The 22,784-nt window shown below is 42.4% G+C and overlaps 1 protein-coding gene across 4 annotated transcripts in view; it reads right to left on the bottom strand.

The window, feature by feature from the left end:
* ITPR2 (inositol 1,4,5-trisphosphate receptor type 2) overlaps positions 1-22,784 on the bottom strand; it is a 245,697-nt gene that overhangs the window by 33,262 nt on the left and 189,651 nt on the right. For all 4 annotated transcript variants that reach the window (XM_039570501.1, XM_039570499.1, XM_039570500.1 and 1 more), the window contains 6 exons: positions 13,637-13,744; positions 11,912-12,104; positions 8,780-8,905; positions 5,531-5,706; positions 4,050-4,214; positions 1,309-1,504 (listed from right to left, as the gene is read on the bottom strand). In XM_039570501.1, coding sequence (XP_039426435.1) covers positions 1,309-1,504; positions 4,050-4,214; positions 5,531-5,706; positions 8,780-8,905; positions 11,912-12,104; positions 13,637-13,744 — 964 coding nt within the window. The remainder of the gene's footprint in view (positions 1-1,308; positions 1,505-4,049; positions 4,215-5,530; positions 5,707-8,779; positions 8,906-11,911; positions 12,105-13,636; positions 13,745-22,784) is intronic.

Here is a 22,784-nt window from a genome sequence, read left to right on the forward strand (position 1 = left end):
TGATGAGTTTTTGATCAGAAATGGCAATGTAAGAAGCCAGCAAGAACATACCCACACCACAAAAATCTGCCAAGAACTCAACAGAAGCAACACAAACACACAGGAGCTGCTGCCCTGGATCACACCAGAGCTGCATGTAGCCTGTTTTATTACGACGGTCACAACTACCTTTCAAAGTGAGACTTCACACCTTAAGTTCTGTCCCAAAAATGAATGGTAAATCACATATAAGCCAATTTAACCTCTAATGGATGATCAGTGGCAAAAAAAAAAAAAAAAAAAAAAAAAAAAAAATCATGGTGTGTTAAAGAAATCTGTCGGGTTGTGGTTGTTTTCATATGGTTTCGAACCAGCTGTAGAAGCACGCCAGGCCCATGAGTCTTGAATGACCTTTGCCTTGTTTGTGAGCTTTAAATCCTGAAAAAACAACTTCAGGAAAAGGCTGGCAAACACTGAGTGCACACAGCCCCCGCTGGATTCTGCCAGTTCTGTGCTTGTGTACAGGTCTGAAGAGCTCAGCATTTGGGAAAATCATGCCTCTAGGAATTTAATCACCGGCTATTCTCAGGTATTTCTCTGCAGCCAGTTACTCCCCTGCCCATGCTCCCAGCAGGCTGGTTGGCAGCACACACAAAGCTCTCAACAGACCAGACGTGGCTCTTTTCTAGCAAAGCAAGTTTGTAACTCTCTATTCACTTTACTAAAGCCTCTCATTCCAGCAAGCTGAAATCCTGGCCTTTTAAAAACTGGTTCCAAACCTCCAAATGACTTTACTGAAGCCAGGATTGTACACTAATCATTATCATGAAATACACACTGAATTTAAAAGATGCTCCTATCAGTAGAAGTGTGGATTCTGTAACAAATTTCTGCTGGATTAAGCTTAAAAAGCAATGAAATGAATACAGCTACTGAACATGTTAAGACCACGTGCCTCATACAGTACACAGAAATTATTATGAGCTGCTTTTAAGGTGGGATGAGAACCAATACAATCCACTTTGAGCTGCTTTTCCCGATACTTAGGAAATACAGGTTATTTTTTTAATGTTATCACGAGTTTGTGAAGCAAACATAATAAATCAAATGTGTTAGGTTTTAGTATTTAATCAAATAAGCCCAGACTAAAACAACCCTATACACATTACATTTTACACAGAGAATTAATTGAGTTCTAAGGTATATGGAATTAGTTCTGCTCTCACACAGGCACAAATAAAGAAATTTTATGTCCTTAGATGAAAAGTTAGGTTAGGCAGACAGAAAAAGGGATATGTGGGAAGCAAATTTTAATATAAAAAACAGTACCTGCAGCAGGGGTCCTGATTTTCAACCTGTCAACCTCCATGATAAAGTCATCTTTCAGGAAGAGGAAGCCAATGATGGAGAAGAGATAAACCAGGATGAGTGCTAGCACTGCAGTGAGGATAATTGAACGGCCATTCCGGGTAACACTTTTTATCACATTTAGCAATGTCTCCTCCCTGTACACAAGATCAAACAGCTGGGGAAGGCACAGAGTAGAGGAAAAGTGAACACAAATGAGGCAATATATAGATGCTACACAGGAAAACAATCTGGACTACTGAAACATGTCTTGGGCCATGTTCTACATTCTCAGCTTCATAAACTCACACTGATTTCAGTGGGAGCTGGGCATGCTTATGGAAGAAGAAATCTAGCACAGAACTTTAAATTTTAAAATTAATAATAGCAAAATCCAAAGCCACAAAGTATATTTGAGCCTGACCCAGAGACAGACAACACCTACCATCAAGATCCGTTGTTTCCCCATGTTTAAAACCAGGCTAGATTAAAATTTAAGAAGTGTCTTAATACTATGGATCTATATCTACAAAATAATTTTGCATGTTCTCTCCTGTCTGACAAACATGCACAGACTGCAACTCAAAAATGCACTCATACATGTAAGTAATTACATATTTGTAAACTTTCTTCGAGCTCATGGCATCATGTAAATGTCACATGGACAAGGATTGGGGCAACTTCTTTTTAGGACAAACTTAAATTCATGGCACTGTTTGCATAAGACTAGAAACTTCTATTCTTCTCTACCCTGCACTATATGCTTTCCTGGTATTTAACTTTAAAGAAAAGTATATATTAAGATAATATTGCTTTAAATGTCAAAAGCCTAAACCAGCAATTAAATGAGACAGGAGCTTTATAAGAACCTGTAACTTTTTTTCTCTTACAATTTTCTTGATGTTCTATAGCGCTTTGGACCTTATCTATAATGTATGTATTTCTACTTCCAAACACTAAGATTACAGATATAATGTGACACGCTATGATTTATCAAAACACTCCACAGAAGAAGGTATTAGCCACAATTTGTAAGATCTGAAATCCACAGCCCTGTGAAAGGATTAATAATAAAGGAAGAAAGAGGGGGACAGTTATGAACAAATATTAGAGTTTAGACTACATCCACTACTAAGTGAACACCTGGAAGCAACCTGGGAACGTGGATAATGTCCATGAATCATGGACATTGGTCAATAGCAGTCACTGAAAAAAAGTAAGTATATGAAATGTTTCTTAAGCTGCTTGACACTTTGCAAAGCATTTTAAAACAAAGATCACCTAACTCATTGAAGGAACAGCCAATAATTTGTGCATTTTTTAAGCAGGAGAGTTAGATCCATTTGAAGAGGGTCCTGCAGCTACAGCCACAATCTTGCCTCCTTTGAAATCTGCCCAAACTTTGAAGCAGACTTTAATGTCAAAATCTGGAAAGTCTGACTTCAAGAGGCGCTTTACCTGCGTTAGCACTAAACCTCTGAAAATTTTAGCGTGCTTAACACATCTTTGAAATGCTGGGAGTTCACCACTATTCAGGAAGCTGAGAAAAAATACAACAACAGAAAAGTGAACCCATGTAAATGACCACAATTTAGTCAGTCTCCCTACAAGTTTCACATGTTCCACTACAGAGCAAAAGGATTAGCAAATGAGCAGTGAAACACCTTTTACTGCTACTCAGCATGAAGGGAGCAGTTAGTGAAGTTTAGCATAATTTTGTGTGATTCATTTTCACTGCACCTGTACCACATTATTAAAAGGCATTCCATCTGGGTAATGGCAACAAAAGAAAATGAAGTGGGATACATTTCAAGTGATGAATCTTCCTGCTACACCACAGGCATGCCATCCCCATTTCCCAAGTCATTTGTTAAAAATGTATTGGGGATGAGGAATGGAATCCTTTGGTACAGGTACTGATGCCTGGAGTGGCTACCTAAAAACAGAGGCTAGACAAGAATAAGAGAATATTTAAGTATTATATATTATATTATAATATATTTAATATAATATATTAAATATTAAGTATTTATTTGAAGGGCTTTCAGAGGTACACCCTGGGCAGTCAAAAGCCTCCACCCAAGATGGACCCTGGGTCACAGGTTCTTCACACTTTTTTAAGTTTGGTCCATTTGCATATCAGGGTTAATTCTCCATTTATAACTTCAGTTAATGATGTAATTACCCCAAGTTTCCCCTCGTCTCCAGAAGCTTTTAGTTTACACATTTTGGACCTTGGACAATCGAGTTGTCCTTGGAAAGCAAACCTAGAGAGGCTTTGTTACGTCCAACCAGCATGAGAGAACAGAAGTTAACAGGCCACAGGAAACTTCAGTTACACACTAGGCAGTACAGAATTTGAAAAATATAAAAGTTAAAACCTGAGGCATCATTCCCCCCACACACCACTGGACAACTGTCCCCAAAATGTTAGGACTGACAGAAGATATAGGAACGGTGGACACAGAATAGGGAGACAGCTGGGCAGGGTGATGATTGTCTGGAAGAAAGGAGCAAACTTTAAGCTCTAAAACAGATAAAATAAGTCCTAACAGAAACAGGTTCTAATAAAAACAGCAGCTCCTAAGGGGCAGCAACACAACGGCATGCTAAAAATATACATGATTTGGCTTGATTGTCAGGAAGAAATTGAAGACAGCTGCATGGGTAACGGTATTTTCTATTTTTGCAAAGTTTTCCCCTCCACAGAAGCACGTACTCACCAGGAAGCTATAGAAGAACTCGTGCACGCAGAGGCCCAGCATGCAGACCAGGACATAGGCCACGTGGTAGAGAAAAGCCATGTCCATGATGACCGCTCTGTAGCCACGGGTGAAAGTCCCACGGTTCCCAACAAAGCTCACCAGGAACACGATTTTGTTACAGAGCTGTGGGGGATAACAAAGGCTAGGTTTGTGCCATCAGAAAGATCCTGGTATTTATTGTTTGGGTTGCTGTCTAGATAGGTTGGTTTGACTCAATGCACAACCTTTAGATAGCTGGAGTGAGGTGAAAGAAATCCAGCTCCGACAGTGCACTGGGAATGAGCCCACGAGGGTGAGTGGAAGTACATCACCTCTCCAACACTGCACTGTGCCTCATTACATTGTGATTATTCCTATAATATTAGTTATAGTGAATAGGTGGGCAGGATTAATGTCACAAGGCATTAAAAACCAGCTGGGGAATGACCTCCCAACAGTTTTGAGTTTAGATCCGAGACTACGTAAGAGCAGCTTGGCATGCTACTACCAAGAGAACAATAGTAACACAACAGAAAGTGTGTGTGGGGGGGGTGTCAGATCTATTTCCTTCACATCGTGTTCTTCAATACAAAATCCATAAAAAAACCCCTCAGAACTGAGGACATTTTTGAAGTGTAGCATTTAAACAACAGTGTCAGTTTCTCCATGGCTCCTGAGCTTTGCCTGCACACGAGCAGCAGTGCAGAAGTGAACAGGAAAGGGTCTCACCTCATCTCCTTGGCAGTCCAGGACAAGGAATGAGGACTCAACACGACTCCTTTGTTCGCAAATTTGACGTGGGCAAGCGCTGCTTACTTGCCTTTACCTTTGACTGTATGTCTGGGTGTTTTTCAGTATGTGAAATTCTCACACACAGAACTGGTGGCAAACAGCCCAATACTTCGTGCTGGGGTGCATTAGAGCTGTAGCAGTCAGGCAGAAATTTAAATAAATGACTTGTGAGCATGACTGTGTATCTTACCAAGCTCAGTAAGCATGCAGACTTATTCATGTCTAAGTTAAGAGATCTGGCAAAGGGCTGAGAGAATTTTTAATTTTGAAAACTCTTTTCTTCCTGAAAATACATTTAAGGTCTCAGAAACATTTCACAAATTTGTGTCAATAGTGCTGAGTGTACTGATAGAGAAAATTATTCTTTTAACATGACAAACTGTAGATTTGATTGCCCTTTTGCAGCAATATTTATTTAAATTTCATATTGTTTTTGTTTTTAAAATATTTGCATATGCACAAAACTAAACCAGCTTTTTTCTTAGCTTCCCACTTTGCTGACACTGCTGTTTCAGGATGACTGGAAATGATTTATTTTTTTGGCTTAACCAGTGAACCAGAAAAAGAAGTTTTTGCACCGCTCTAATCAAAGGGTTTTTTTAATAGGAGACCCTTAATATCTTTCCTTCTGCTGAAAGGGAAATTCTGCTTGCTTTTGAAGTACTTACATTAGCAGCACCAAGGAGTATCAAGGTAGGACCGAGCCCTATAGTATATATAGACCTGAGAATAACAGACACCAAAAAGGGTCGAATGCCAACAGGCTTGGAGATGAAAAACAGCATTGCTGTGCAAAATGCCACTGCTATCCAGAGGAGCACGGAAAACAACGGTGAGAGCGTGCCTGTACAGAGGAGAAAGGGAGATTTGAGAAAGGCATCTTTGGAGACTCCATTTTCCACCAAGAAACGGATCCAAAAGATCAATTCCTTTGCCAGTAGAGCTAACAAAAGCGTGATTCATGCATCACAACTGCTGACCACGGCTTGCCCTAATTGCTGCAGGAGCTATTATTCTCAGAGTATTGCTGCTTTTTGCACAGGTAATAATACGAGCAGCTAATGAAATTTCCATTAAAATCCAGGGAGTGCTCAGAGATGGAACAGTTTACCCTTCTCCTGGAGCAAGCTACTAATCAACTCCCTTCTGCAGGCATCATTAGGGCTCCTCCGGTCCGATTCCATGATTGCTCAGCTACAGAAATAGCCGGTCCTGGGGGCAGCACAGCAAGTGGCAAGCGCGCTGCAGTGCCACGTTTCCAGCCGCGGCTCCCGAAAAAGCAGCTCCCTCCCGAAGGGCTGCGGATGTTCCGCGGGAGCCTCCACTTGGCACAGAGGGAGCAGCCGCGGGGCGCGGGCAGGGCCGGGCAGCATCTGCAGTGCCCGGAGCGCTGAGCGGCTGCGCTCGGCTCCCGGGCGCGCAGCGGGTCCCGGGCGCTGCGGGCGCGGCAGCCGCGGCTGCACAGCCAGTCCCTGCTGCTCTGCAAGATGCTGGCTCCAGGCGCTCCCCGAGTTTTGAGACATGGCCCTGTTTTCCCTCTCCCCTCTGCTTAAAGCCCTGGAAACACACCATGTTGCTGTGCTATAAAAAGCACATTCAGATCTCAGGGCGCTGTCACACTTGTACACTGACTTCTATTGTTATGGGATGAACTGAGAGGTCAGTGATGGCGGAGAAGGGAATAGAAAATTGAGCTAGACTCACAATAGAAATCATGCTATCTCTTTGGCAACAGATACACAGCTGAGCAGCATCACTGGGATTAGAAAACAATGAGATGAGGCCCTAGCCTCAACACTGAGATGGCATCCGAACTTTTGCAAAGTTCAGGAGTGTTTCTATCCCTGGCAGGAGATTCAAGGTCAGCTCTGTCAGAGAGTTTCTTTGCCAACAAGATTTGGAAACTTTTAACGGATTCTAAAAAATGACTTTCAAGCCAATCTGAAAGGTAAGGCCAAAGTTCTCTGTGGTTCTTCCACAAATCAGTTTTCCTTCTTCCCTACTGCAGGTCCAGCAATTTTACGTTGCAGGACCCATCCCAGTACCATGTGCAGACCCGCACCCTGGAGGCAAAAAGTCTTCACAGAATCATGGTTTGGGTTGGAAGAGACCTTAAAGATCATCCATTTACATCCCCCCTGCCATGAGCAGGGACACCTTCCACTATCCCAGGCTGCTCAGAGCCCCATCCGACCTGGCCTTGGACACTGCCAGGGATGGGGCAGCCACAGCTTCTCTGGGCAACCTGTGCCAGGGCCTCAACACCCTCACAGGGAACAATTTCTTCCTCATATCCAATCTAAACTCACTCTCTGTCAGCTTGAAGCCATTCCCCCTTGTCCTGTCACTACATGCTCTCGTCTCTCTTCTTTCTTTCTTTCAGGCTCCCTTCAGGAATAGTCTTCAGCTGGAGCAGTATTGCTTATGTCATATTACATAAGAACTGCAGGTACCTACTAAAAGGCAGCATCTTGGCATGATTAGATCAGCCCGGGCACCTCAGACAGGTGAATAGAGGTGGATTTACACAGGGTGAAGGGAAAAATGGCAGACACATTCCAGCTGTTGGATCAGGCTATGGTGGAGGGGGAGGCTGGAAGTAAGGAGGCTGCCTCATGACCTGCTAATCTGATCTGGCCACACCTATTCCTTATTGCTCAGGAGTCATTTTGGCTTTACAAGCACCAGGAGCTGGAATCCTGAAATACGCTATCACTGGATTACTGGGGTCACTTAAACTAAAGCCATATAAATCTGCAGTTCAGAGTAAGTATTAATACCTACTGATTTCAGACTAGAGGACTTCCACGAGTATAGATTAGCTAAAATTTAGTAGCTTAAAAGATTTATTTTTAACCCTTTATTTCTCCTCTCATCCTCCATGGGCTCTAATGTGTGTGCTCCGAGTGACTCCCCAGTTTACAAAGCACTGTGGACAAGATGCTTCCCTTCTCCAGGGCACAGCCCTGCAAACTCTGCTTCACTCCACGAGGCTGTGGAGCTGCCTGTGCTGTGACCTGCAGAGACCACCCCGTGGGCTGCAAGGGCAGCGTGGTCCCCATGCCAGTGTATTTTCATCTGCTGCCTTTCTGTTCCGCCAGGCAGCAGGAATGTTTGCCGGTGCCAGCTGTGGTGTTTGTGAAAAGCACATGTATCTGCTAGAAGCTGGACTGCTTCCACCAGCCCAGTTCACATGCCACCAGACAGAGGTGACTTTCAGTCACATTACTGACTGGCCACAAATCAAAGGCCCAGAGGTGAATGGCTCTGCTCCCATTACCAGTATTCTGAACGATTTAGTCTCCTTTACCCTAATTAAGCTTGTTTGGGCTTCAAAGAGGCCTCCTGCTAGTCTGCTGCATTTATAGCAAATAATGAATTTCATTAAATATTTCCTGTGACACGGGATGAAGCAGAGACAGAATCATAAGTTTTAAGAGTATTTTTACATAATGCATTTATCCTCTGCAACAGTTATGCCCTTTTATCCCAATAAACAACATGGTGAAAAGCCAACAAGAGAGTTTGCAAATCATTCTCTTCCATATGTTTTCAGGACTGCAAGTCATTCATTTTGGTCAGGCTTAAGGAATCTCTGTCCCTCTGCTGCCAGGAATCCTCCTTCAGTTCAGAAGCTGCAGCTAAATCTGTGTAGTAGGGCACTGTAATATGGCAATATAAAAAAATTAGCTGAGATCATCTAGATAATCTTCAGCTTATGCTCTGTCCATTCTACTCTGCATTGTGCAGGCCCTGTGACACACAGATCAACTACCACATTTCATACAGCATTTGGTACCTACTTAGGAGACACTAAATGGCTTCCAGATATGACTGCACCTGAAAATGCAGCTTTGTTACCTCAGAAATGAAAGCATCCAAAATTAAAACAAAAAGTAAAACCAAACTGTACTTGCCTTCATCTCCATCATCTCCAAAAGGGTAGAACAAAGCAACTGCTAAATTGATGAATACAGCAAGGTTGAAGGAAATATTCCCCCAGAGAGAGATGTGTCTGGAGAACCAAAACAGGGCTGGATTATCTAGAAAGGGCAGAAAAGCAGCAATCAGTGAACTGAAAGCAAGCAGAATCTCAATCAGCAATGGCCCCAAGGGAACTAAATACAGATTAATGTAGAAAACATGCAGATCTTTAAAATTAACTAAAATGGACAAAAATTAAACGTAGGTTTGCCATAACACATAGTTTCAAGCAGAGCTTTTAATCCAAAGATCACAATACAGTTTATTATATACTGGAGTTTTGCCTCTGGGAAGATTTTAGGCCTGGATATTTTGCAAAGGAGCCTTTTCAGGTGCATCTGAAACTGTAGCCTTTGTGCATGGGGACACAAAATCAAGCAAACAAAGAGATTTTAGCACTCTGAATGCCAGTCACCCAGAACACCCAGAATGGGTCATCCAGATGACCTATTTGGACCAAGTACACCGATGACATATGCAGAGAACTATGGAGTAGGCATGGTTTCAGAACTGCAGTATTTTCTCCACCTCTGCCAAACTAAAAACATTTTGATCTGCTTGGGAAGCAGGCAAAATTTGGTCTGCCTGGGTTTTGGTTCTACAAAAGCTGACTATTTCCTGCATGATGCTCAGAAGCCCATGGTCACCTGCTGACAAACAGCTCTGTACTCCTGCTTAAAAGGACTCAAACAAGCCATGATCTCCATATGTGAAGTGCTGTACAAACACACAGAAATAGTCCATATCCCAAAGAACCTACAGCCTAGCTAGAAAAGACTAAAAAGGGAAACAGTGCAAAACAGGGTTGATTTTGCGTCCAGAGTCACATACACAGTTCAGAAAGAAGGCCAGGAACAAGATCAGAGTGTGCTGAGACTCAGGCAAGCACTTCATATATATGAATGCACTAAAATACGTTTTAAAATGAACATTTGAAACAAGATCCTATGTGCAATAGTGTAAAAAGATCTCTGGTCAGAGAGGTTTCCAACATGATGCATCCCTATTAATTAGATTTTAAAGTACTGGAAACTTCCTGCAAGTATGCAGAGTGCTCAGCAAAGTTTTTATAAACAGCAGACTTCTTCAACTGCATATGACTGTCTCAGGCTTTAATCAAAATAGCCTTTAATGGCAATTAGGTAAATATTCAGATTTCACTGTGATAACCTTTTGTTGCTGACTGCTGAGATTTAAGCATTTGGAACCATTGCAAAAATGACATCTGTCAATTTAAGCAGCACAGACTTCATGCTAACAGACACTTGGCTAAAGAATGACCCCAGCTTCAACCTGTATTATCTTTTCAAATAATAAAAAAACCCCAACACGGAGACTTGTGGGCTATTCCACTGATGAAAGGAATTGAGAAATTTCTGTTCTGAATAAAAATAAACCAATTTTCTTTGTTTATAGCATTAGGCAGGTCGGGTCTATCTAATTGTTGGCTTGGCTCTTTTATTTGTGTTTCTAAAGCAAAACCCCCAGATGTGATTTTTTTTATTGAAGTAATTTTTCTACAATACAATGACTTTTATTCCCAAATAGACTGCAGATTCTGTAATCATGTATTTTTCCATTTCTATTCTGGGTGAGTTTGTCACTACTAAGTTTTTAGGGTGCCACCAAGAGACGCAGACTTGGGTTGATGGGGTTCATGCTGAAGACTTGCTGCTGCTGAAAATTATAGCCTAGGAATCGACATTTGAAAAATTGCCATGACATCCATGTTTCCATCATGTTCAGGATGCTCCCACATTGCTCTGACTATCCTGCTGCTCTAGACCTTATTCCTTCCTTCCTTCCTGATCAATTGCTGTGAGCAGATGACGTGTGACACTCCAAGTGCATCTGCGTTTTAGCAGTGAATGAAGTGACCACTTTTAGGCATTTTTATGTATGTTCAGCCTGGAGAAGAGAAGGCTTTGGGGTGACATAATGTAGCCTTCCAGTGCCTGAAGGAAGCCTACAGGAAAGATGGAGAAAGACTCTTGACAAGGGCCTGGAGTGACAGGACAAGGGGGAATTACTTCAAACTAAGGGTAGGTTTAGATTGGATATGAGGAAGAAATGGTTCCCTGTGAGGGTGGGGAGGCCCTGGCACAGGTTGCCCAGAGAAGCTGTGGCTGCCCCTGGATCCCTGGCAGTGTCCAAGGCCAGGCTGGATGGGGCTCTGAGCAGCCTGGGATAATGGAAGGTGTCCCTGCCCATGGCAGGGGCTGGGAACTGTGTGATCTTTAAGGTCCCTCCCAACCCCAACCATTCTGTGAGTCTATGATATATAAAATACAACTTTCTGCTCCAAAAGCCAAGGGCAGAGTTGACAGTGGCTGAGCTGGCAGGATCCTCCTGATCCAGGTGCATTGGCAACAGCCCCATTCCTGCCAAGCAGCTGTACTGCCCACCAGTGAGCTAAAGACATTCAGGGTACCTGGTGGGGCTTCCCTGCCCCTCCTCTTGGTGTCCCTGCTTTGACCTCTCCCCCATGATCCTGACCAAGCAGCTCAAGGCCACACATGTGCCTTCCCAATATCGTGGGATGTGCACCAGTTGGGCCAGCTGGGACACCCTGCAGCCCAGTCACACCAGGCTGATGTGAACTGGCAGAGGGGTCTGACTCCATGGGAGCTGGGCATATTTAAAGTAGCTGAGGTTCTGGTGAGAGATGTTTTTAAATGACTGACATTTACAAGTTTTTTAATGGTCTTTCAGGAATCTGCAAACCTCAAATATGCAGCTACACATGTTTTTGTTAAATATTAGGGGCCTTGGCTTAATTAGGTGCAATGCTATCAAGATTAGTAGAACTACACCCAGTTTATCCATCCCTCAATTTAACTTTTGGACATCATCTTGAACATATTAATAACTGCTCCATATTACACTTCTTTTATGGTGGCATGCAAATGTCTCATCTGACCTACACTCTCAAGCCCAGAACAGTTTTGTCTGTTGTAGTATCAGAGTGAACAGAGAAGAGTGTATCATTAAAATTAAAGCATTTGAAGGTTTAAAAGCAAGGTTTTAGCATAATGAGGCTATTTTTTTAAAATGACAGTACTTACTCCTAATTTTCTTTTGCCATTTCATCTCGTTGTACAGATCCTCAGTCTGCTGGAAAAAGTCATTGACTTTGCTCCCTTGTTCATCTCTCTCTGTTGTATTGAATACCCGACTTTTGGATTCCCGAGTGAGGAATTCGCAAATATTGGGGACAGGAAAGACAATCTTTTCCATTGTTCTATCATGGCGAACAATCTATAAATAACATGCACATTTTTGTCAGAGTCAGTGACTATCCAATCATGTTGTCATATCTTTTCTTGTTCACAGTTCCCCTTTAATTTACCAATTAATGCATTCATTATTTGAACAGTACAATAAAGTTGGACCAATCAATCCCAAAACAGAGTAAAGCTGTTTTTATTTTCAAAAGCCTGCCAGAATAAGGTGGCAAAGAAAGGACTCAAGAAAAATCTTGGTCCAGACTTCCCCAAATATAAAAAATGTTCTAATTCAGAACACTTCAATTTTGCTGTAAATTGAAAGAAATCTCTCCCAGTAAAAAGTGGAGAAGTTCAGGGGCTTTCTGCTCTGATTACAAAATTATTTTCTCATCTTGAATCTGTTTCTATGATGGGATAAATTGTGAAGGTGAACATGCAAAAATAGCACCTTGTTACTCAGGCAGCACCCATATCTGGTCAGTCTTTATCTTTTTACTTGACAAAACCCAAGGTTTTGAATTGCTTGCATTTCAGGAGCTAGCAGGTTACTGGTGAGTGAGCTAGATTTTATTTCATCTCACCACATTGCCATCAAAATTGCTTCCCCATTCTGATCGGGGACTCTGCATTATTAAAAATACAGAAATGAGTAGAAAACTCATTTCGACTACTACGACCATGCCTCTGTACAGCCACTGGTGAAAATAAAAAACCACCACCATTTGAATTTCAAATCAAACAAATGAGATGCCTTAATATAGGGGAGATAATATCTGAAACACCAAGCAGGTCTGGGACTGCTTTCAAAGACAAGCAATTACCTGTTTTGTATAGAAGCAATGCTGGGTTGGGTTTCACTTTTCCAGAAGAAGCTATTGGCCACATAAAAGTTGACCACAGTGCTTGTTCAGTGCCTAAATTTACAACCTACCCAGATAAACTGGCTGATAATTGCTAAGAGAGATCTCAGCAGCACCCAAAGTATTAAAGTACATTAAGAGGAGCACTGAGCTGCCCTCTGGACAACCAAGGCCATGGAGCTTTCATCTCTCCTGTGGTGGGATACCTCTGTGGACCTCTATCTAAATCCAGCCCATGGCAGGTGTAAAGTTTAAAACAGAGAGGAGAACTGCTGAACCAGGCCACGCCTTGGTATTTTAAACAAAAGCCATACTGAATGTCTACACCACTTCAAAACCTCTCTGTACTCCAGCCAGACTTTTAATTTGATCATCCAGCATCAGTGGCTTTGAAACTCATGATTATTTATTTGAGTGATGTACCATACAAGATCATTCTTGACTTCATGACACAGCTACTATCCACAGTCATTATTTCGCTAACAGAACATGTTTGGTAACACACAGCAAAGCTACTGTGAAATGATGGCTTGGAGCCACTTCTAATATAGGTGTATTCCTTTTCCTCCCACAGCCAAAAGCATATTATTCAACCTTCTCCTCATAAATAATCCACACCATTTGGAAGCTTAAAGAGGAGATACACCACACACAAGATGCAGACTTGTCTCACAGTCCATCTTCTGGGAGAGCAATCTTTTACCTCTATCTGTGCCGTATGTTTGGCATAAAACCTCAAGGCTTCATCTCCTTCATCTGGATCTGACCCTGGCTTCAGCATCTGTTGCAATGCTTTATTGTGACAAGCCAACTAGAAAAAGAAGAAAAATCTGATTTATGTCCTGCTGCTATGTTTTCAGTTTTATCATCTCCACTTAACTAACACAAATCCTCCTTCCCCCCATTCCCATATACTTACATGCTCAACCCAGTGGGGTTCTTTCCACAGATAACAACAAAAATGTAATTCCTCGAGAACAATAGAAATAATTTAGTCTTAAGAAGTTAGCAGCAAGTCTTCAGTTGAGATTTATGAAAGGCAGCTTAGCCCGCAGCCTGGATGGCTTTTGGAGGGCTTTTGACAAATGCCAAAAAATTAGACTGAATGCTTCTTTTCACTTGAGTTTAGACATAAAATTTGCATACCTCTGAGTACTAAATTACATTTACAATTAATTTTTCCCAGCGACTTCAAATGGCTAAACTAGGTTGCAGGTTGGTATTCCAGGGCTGTAACTATTTCTGAGGGAGCTGGACTGCAGTGCCAGGCAAATACATCCTTAACTGTACAGTTCATATACACAGAAAATATGCACATACACACAAACACACAAATATGTATCTCCCACAAACTTTTACAAATTATACACTTCCCATGATTGATAAAATACATCTGTTCTATGTTGAATAGTAGATATTTTAAATGCTCCATTGTTGTACAAAGTTTAGTAACAAAAATGTTGGCAAATGCATTCATAATTTCCTATAGGTGAGTGAGAAACAAAGACTTAATTAAAAGGCATACGGAAATTACTAAAAATTCAGTTTTCCCTACATCACAGTGAGTGGTTTCTGTCCCGAATAGCTGAGGCGTTTCACCTGTTTTAAGATGGGCAAAACTGCAGCAGGAAAGGAAAGGAAAGGAAAGGAAAGGAAGAGCCACCTCACAGATGTGATCCAGGGCTGAATCATCACAGCTGACATTAGCACAACAGACCATTAGAAATGAGGCAGGCATGCACTCAAAATGACCACAGGAACCGGGCCTTTGAAGTGATGATCACCACAGGTGGACCAGGACTGTGATACATGAAATAGCACAGCCTGGTGAGGAATTATAAGATAATTGCACAGCTACAAAAAGACTGACAGGGACTAAGTCTAAAAGTAGCAACAGATCCAAACAGATACTGTAATAATCTAACCAGAATGTGATCTCACCCATTTGGAATCTGCATGTCTTATTATCTCCCTTTTTTTAACCAATAAGGCAGGGGAGAAGTACATAAACAATTTAGTCCATTTACTGAAGTTCCCTAGAATCTACTGATGAAAATAAATTTTCTTCTGGATCTCAATATAAACTTATTAAATAAAGACAAATAAAAAATGGAACATCCAAAAGTAAGAGAATGTCAGAAAGGGATATTTAGGAAGAATAAATGCGCTTCCAACAACTTCCTTGGGGACAGAAGTCTGCTTGGTCCTGAGAGCAGAGCCTGAGCCAATGTGGCACAACATCAGCATTTTGTAACAGGGTCATGAGCAGATAGGGAGACCAGCAAAGAAACGACATGGGGGTTAACCGCAGACGAATATTCCTTCCATCAGTAGCAGATTTCTGTCCTGAATAGTTACTTTTTTACTCATCTAGCAAATGCATGGATAGTATCATTACACATACTGATGTCTTTACCTAAACTTCCACTTATTTTTGAGACTAAAAAGGTTCTTTAAGACTATCTGACTAGTTCCTTGCCTTCACACAAGCCAAATAACCTGATCCAGCCAGCAGCCTTTGCAGCATGACCACAACAACTGCTTAGCAAGACAACTTGAACTCATCTCCTAGAGGTCTTTGCATGCCCCTCAAGACATGCTCTAGAATCATAGAGAAAGAAGATGAGCCAGTGGAAACAAGACAGTTAGTGTTTAAAAATGCCCTTTCAACAGTGTTATTACTTTTGCCTTTCTGCTTTATTGGATGTCCCTCTGCTTCTGTACTTAAGAAAGGGCAAGCAAGAGCGCCCAGTTCACCTTCTCTGTATCATTCATCATTCTGTACACTACTGTCACGTTCTCTTTTATTTGTCTCTTCTTTAAATTAAAACAATCCCTATCTCTCCCATCCCTCCTCAAACAGAAGACTCCCTGTGACTCAATTATTTTCCCTGTCTATCTCCAAATGCCCTTTACTTTGGCTGTATCTCTTCTTTAAGATACGAAGAAGAGCACTGACTAGACAGAATGCAATCACACTGTGCTTGGAGTGATGAATTAGCATAACCAGAAGCAAATATATTCCCCTTTTATTATCTTCTGTAATGCAGAGGAACTTTGCCTATATCTTGACCTTTATTTCTCCAATGTGAACCATTAAGATTTTGAGTTTTCTAACAAATGACAAGTCAAGGACGTATGGATAGTTCTTCTTATTAAAACTATGCCAGTTTGGAGAAAGGGACATGCTATAGATGCAGAAATTTCCATTAGTACCACAAAAAACTTCCTATATGCATACTTGAACTCATATACAGAACTGGAAATGCCATTTGTAAACCATATGAAAACTCTAGGTATTGCTTCCTGATATGCTTTGAACTCTCCATAACTTTTGCTGTAAAAGTCTCTCTTGATAAGTATCAGCAACAGAAGTTCCCTTATCACATGGACTAGAAGGGAAAACCCATCTCAGCCTCTCATGCTCCAACGGGACTGGCTAGAACAGGGTGTTCAGAGCCTGCTGGAGATTTGAGATTGAGCATATTTTGCTAGCAGGTTTCACGTGAACAGCAGCCACACTCATTAAAACAGTGTGTATTTGGTGGTCTGCACTGTGCTTTCTGAGGCTGAGCCCTCAGGCTGTGACTGTCCCATGCCAACGTGTGAACAGAACCTAGCACTGCACAGCTGGAGCTTTCCAGCACAACCACTGGACAAAGTGACCTGAAGAAAAGGCCAGGATTTTCTGTGCCAGCCCCTTGACTGCCAGAAAAGACAGTCAGAAACAACGCAGGATTGCTGACCAAGCTGGAGGAACTGCAGCACATTTCAGACAGGGAACCTACCTAAAGGCACCAGCAATCTTCAGCTGCTGATGCTGAATCTTCTTCACTCATAACTTCATTTCTCTCAGCTTCCAAATCTTTTAATACCACTTACCTTCTGTGTACTCTAGACCTTCAGACAGTAATGTCAGGGCAAAGGGCCCATCAGTTTTCTGCTCATATTGCAGCTCCTACACAGGATGGATTCCTCTACGTCGACACAACAATAACTACTGCTAATGTTTCTGTATTGCCACAGCTACACTGATGAAAGAACATTGTGGACAGCAATCTGAGAGAGCTCAGATCCAAAGCAGAGGCCCACAGTATGACACAGAACAGCTTTAGGAATGCTGTTATTTGGCAACCACGGTGATTTCTGAAGCTCTGCTTTCATGATCCTTCCTTCGCCCCATAACGAGCTCAAAGGCCCACGTGGGCCAGGGGGACTGTGTCAACAGATGCCTTGACCAGGGCAGAGCTTTTTGTGAGATCAAAGACACAGCAATGAAAATAACAATGCAGTGACAAACTGTGAACCTAAAATACAGAAAGCTTATCCAAGTTTATAATACACCCTAGGTGACAGTTCGTGCGTGGTGTGTAAAGGCCGTGCAAGCTCTGAGTGATTTTTTTTCATATTTAACTGCTGTGATGCAGTAAAGTGTTATATCCAGTGTGCTGCACAAATCTTGTGGGGCAGCTGGAGGACAAGACATGGGACAGACGTGGCTGAGAGCAGCTATAATGAGAAGAACAGTCCCATTTATGTTCTCAAAGCAAAGCTCAAAAAATGCACCTCAAATACACACGGCAAGTGGAACTGATACAAAAAAGTAACCATCACTAGAGCCTGAATTTGCAAAGAGCCCCAGAAAAATCACTATTGAGGAGAAAACTCACTCACTCACTCACTCACTCACTCACTCACATCAGCCATGCCAGTGACAATATTTTAAATGTCAACACTGTATTTTACTGTTCATCAAGGCATGTAGGGACAAGGAAGCAACAGCATATAATGGAACAGTGATTTCCAAAGAGGGGATGTGTGAGGCAATAGCTATATGAATAAAGATCATTTGGCTTTCAGTCAGCTCCTGAGGAAGGACTGCTGTTCATCTTGAAAGATTTTTACTTAAAAAATTTGGAAAACACTGTAATAAAGTATCAGTACAAAATGTGAAAGATTGAGGACAGACCAAGAACGCTGAAGAGATTAATAAAGAAACAGTAGAGATAAATGACAGAATTACAAGTAATATGCAGTCTAAACTCCTGACACAACATGACTATAAAATCAGATCCGCTACTCATCTGGGATGCCATATGTGATCAGCAGTGTGGAAAACCACAGCAGAACCACCTTTTGCAATTAATATATGGGTTTCCTGCAGGCCTGTAGTTTTATAGTTAAGATTACCTTGAACAAAAATGAAGTTATTTAAATGCTCTTAAAGAAAAGACTGATTTAAAGCTGTGAACATTCATTTCACCAGCCTGTCATTAACTCACTGACGTGGTATAGTAGATTGGTTTGCCAAAATAGCAGTGTGTGAATACATGTGTGCATGTGGAAAAATTGCTTGGAAAAGAGAAAGTTTTTCTCCACTTTTCAATATTTCTGTAAAACACAGAGACACGCTATATTTTAATAAGGATGTGTCAGTCCCTGGTTGTAACTTGTAAACTGCAGGGGCCTCTCACGTTCTCATCAAAGGCACGAGGTCTTACCCAGTACACAGCTGAGATGGTTGTCAAAATTCCTGCTGATTACACACCAGGCTTTTCTGAAGCCCCAAAAGGACAAGAAATACAAGAAAAAAGTATAAGAAATAGAAGCTATAGACATGAGGTTGGAGACCCCCAAATTCTGAGAGATTTATTTCACTCCCCAGCATTTTAATACTGCCAAACATGGGGGTAAAGGTGATGTTCTATGACTAGAATGGTATAAAGGGATCTAAATGAGTGAGGTTTAGTGTCCTGTAGGCAATCAGGGTTTTCATGGAAGAGTCAGTTCACAGGCAAGGTGTCAAACATGTTAAACTGATTTCCTAGGAAAGGTTGATGGAATAGTACAAAAAGCACTGGATAACTGGCTGAGAAGCAGAAAGAATGACACAAATAGCACAAACAGCTCCTATGCCTTGATACCATTTACAGTATTACTATTAGGAAGTATTACAAACATCTAAAAATGTAGAAACAAAATCCTTGAAAGAATTATTATCCTTGTTCCAATTCTCTCAGTTCTTCTCACAGCTGTAAGGCAGCAGTAAGGCTGGCGTGTGATGGCACCTGGCACACAGGGCACTCCTGGCAGGGGAAGGGCACTGGTCGGGAGCGTGCTGGGGACTGGGGCTTGTTTTGGGGAGGGAACTGGGTGTGGACATGCCTGTAAGCTGTCACACTGCACAGAGACCCCTCTGCCCTTGCCTCACTCCCCCTCTGGGGTGCCAGCCAGCCCCCTCGAGCCTGTCAGGGCAGGGAGGCCACTCCACAGGCCTGGCAGTTAATGAACAACAGCCCTTGGGGAAAGTGAGGCAAGAGTGTTGGTACCTGATGCCCAAGGCGTGACATCTGACAGATCTGCTGTAAATTATCTTCACCCCTACCCTGTCAGTAACCACACATCCTGCAGTGTGGGTTGCCAGCGCAAAGGCCAGTGGTCTTTCACCAGGGGAAACTGTGACAAAATGTAACTTGCAGCAACAGCAAAATAATGGTCAGATGAGCCTCACCTTGCTGTGCCAACAAGCTCGTGCAGCTGGGGCTCATTTACAGCCTCGATCTCTTCCTCTTTTGTCCTCTTCAGTCCCTTTGGCTCCCAGAGCCAGGCAGTGTGAGATCTGGCACCGCCGAACCCCCTCACCAGGGATAACCCAGTCATCTCACCAAACACTTCATTTTCGTCTTAAGAGAGCAAGAAAGGATAAAAAAGCTGCCCGGGGACTGACAAGAAAAGCCCCATGGACCGAGAGAAAACAGCGAAGAGAAAGTCGAGGCAGTAGCAAACAGGATGGGTGACAGACAGAGGAACATAGGAGACAGAAAAGGAGCTCCTCTTCTTTGGCGTGCCAGGCCTTTACCACACGCCAGCTCCCTGCCCAGGGCAAATGAGAACATTCCAACTCCATCGGTAAACAAGGAGAGAAAAAAGCAGGGAAAAAGGAAATGTCATCTTAACCATAACTGAGCAGAAATTTTTATTCCAAGTAGCTGCACTAAAAGCAATAACAACTTCTCAGCTCCCCATGTTCCAATCAAAACTGAATGGTGCTTTCTGCAATACACAGGGCAACTTCCTTTCCAGAAGTCATTACAGTTTTATAGAGCGGCACCTTTGCACTCTGCCACAAAGCAATCTGTTAACAAACATTAGGAACAGCAGGGATGGAGCAATGGGAGACTCTCACATCAAGTATTCATTGATTTCATTAGACAATTATACCGTACAGAGCAACCAAAAGGGTTCAGACTTAATCTTTCCCTGATGGCTTGTGGTACATGAGCAGGTCCCTGGGTGGTCCAGACGCTTTGGATTCTGTTGCTGGGTCTTCCATGGCCTCGTGTAACCTCTGAGACACCAACTCTCCTCCCCAGCCTCCACATGGGGCACACTACAAATTGCAGCTAATAGTGATCTACCTCACAGGGGAGAAATAAAACACCTCAATATTATCACATAAAAGAAACCACCACAGCTAAGTGAACTCTGTCACTATTATGTTTGCAGCCCCCCATAGTAATTTCATTGCTATTTTTGTTGTGGTTTTGCTGTTCTTTTTTACCCTGATGAAAACCAGCAGAAGACAAAATGACTTGTTAATATTTCAACGAACTTTACTTCCACGTGCCTCCTTTCTAATTTCTTTTGCAGGCAAAGCTGAATTCCAAAAAAAAAAGAAGTGTACACGTGTGTGGGGAAATTCAGGTCAGACAAAATGCGTTGCAACCAAACAAAATTAATTTGAGGTGGGTGGATGTGAAACATCTCCACAGGCTATGTGTAAACCGTCATGGGCAGCTGTGCCTGCCTGAGTCAAACCAGCCCAATGCATACAGGGGCACACTTGGATTTTGGTGTACACTGGCCATGCTGGACATAGGATGTGGACAGCAGCATGCAATCCAGAATTCCAACAGGATGGCACAACCGCGCTCAGAGACTGCCTCCTGTGATTACTGTATGCAAAATTTTGCAAAGTACAGGATGGAAGGAAATCAGATGATGGAAGTGTCAGACATGATTATAGGGAGGTAACGAGAAAGTTCAATGGAAAAGAAAGAAAAGGAGAGCAGAGTTTCTACAAATAGTCTTCTTCAGAGCATAACAAGGAAGAAGATCCCAGCCACATGCTACTTCCATAAAAGGCAGACAAAAACACTGGCACCAGTGTTGTATAGACACAGTCTGGGAAAGGCCCAAACCAGCAGATATATAGATCCCAAATCCACACAGCAAGAGAACCGTTCACCTCTAAAAGCCACCAACACTTTAAATACATCCAAAATGCATAAAAACACCTGAGATAAGAGAGCTTTTCAGGAACTCTTCAAATTCTTTTGCTCCCAAGCCCTTCACTTTCTATATTTCTCTTCCCTGCAGAATGTGACTCTCTGCCAGCTATCTTCTTCTGTCTACTATGTGGCTTCTCTAGAAAAGGCAGGCTAGCACAAACAAAAGAGGGAACTGCTGCTGATGACTCTTACTTTGGGGGCAATGTGGTGAGGGGAACCACAGTTTCAAGTTTTTAAGTATGGACACACTTCCTTCTGTGAGCTATAAGACCAGGAGACGTTGACTGGCACTCAACATCCCTTCCTCTGGCACCATGAGCAGAAAGTTCCTCACGGGTTGATCCTTCCAGAATGGACTCATCCTCTTCTTCAGGATCTACCCAAACTCGTCTTGTCTCTCCTATTTGCAGGATAGTGCCACGGTTTCTTTGGCACACTGTGACCCCTTCGGCTGAATGCAGTTCACCAACCCAACCTGACATCATCACCAGCTGTGCCACAGGCAGGTGCGGCTTGGAAGACAGCCACAGCACACTGCCCTTGCAAAGGCTGGGATAAGCCATCTCCCTGTCTTCAATGAGGCACATTAAAGAGGCTTAAGTCCTCAGCTGCAGCCTGGAATCATGGCTGAGACTCTGTGATTCAAGTTACATCGATGTCAAATTAAAAAGCCTGTTCGTAGCCAGTCCTGCTCACATCCCACCTTCTCAACACGTCGTTCCACAACACACAAAAAAGCATAACTTGCTCATTCAGAGTCAAAAACATACGAGACTGAAGCAGCAAGCAAACAGCAGAAGCTGCAATCTGTTGGATTCACAGCAGACATGGATTTCCTACTATCTGCCGGGGCCTGATGTATGTACATTGTACAGTAGAAAACAGGGCAGTGTACCAGTGTGGAGATGGACAGGAACTGAGAGATGACTCTCCTCAAACAATTACAATGGTGAGATTTTCCAACATTTTGCACCATGCTATTGAATCTCTGCCTCCCTTTCCAATCAGCAGAGCAAAACATCTCTAAAAATAAATAAAATTAGGAGCATAGGACCAGAGAGAAGAGAATGTAAAATGATGAGTTGTTCTTTCCAACTCTGTATTATGGCTATTGTCCTCAGGAAAGCACTTTCACCTGGCACCTATGAAGTAACAGCTCCTGGTGGGAGTAAAAATTTCATCTCTCTCCTTATCAAACATTCACAAATAATGCTGCTTTACCCAACCAACTAGCAGCTAAGTGGTGTTCTGCACACTCAAAGACAGAAAAAGCTGGAAAGATTTTCCAAACGAAGTTCATTTAAGGCTACCACAGAGCATCATTTGTAAAACAAACTCTGAAAATCCTTGCCCATAGAAAAAGGGAGAGAAAAGGCTTCTTTAACCCCAGGTTGATTAGATGCTTATCTGTGTGCAGGTCTGAAGGTGATCATAAGTACCTGATCACCTCACTTTCGGTGTAGAAAAGCATAATCAACCGTTAAAACTAAATTTCACAGCTGGACACTTTTATTCAGTGTCTCATAAAGCTGCCTCAGAGAAAGTGCAAGGTGAACCTCA

This window comes from Corvus cornix, chromosome 1A (genome assembly GCF_000738735.6).
Source record: "Corvus cornix cornix isolate S_Up_H32 chromosome 1A, ASM73873v5, whole genome shotgun sequence".
Lineage (NCBI taxonomy): Eukaryota > Metazoa > Chordata > Aves > Passeriformes > Corvidae > Corvus > Corvus cornix.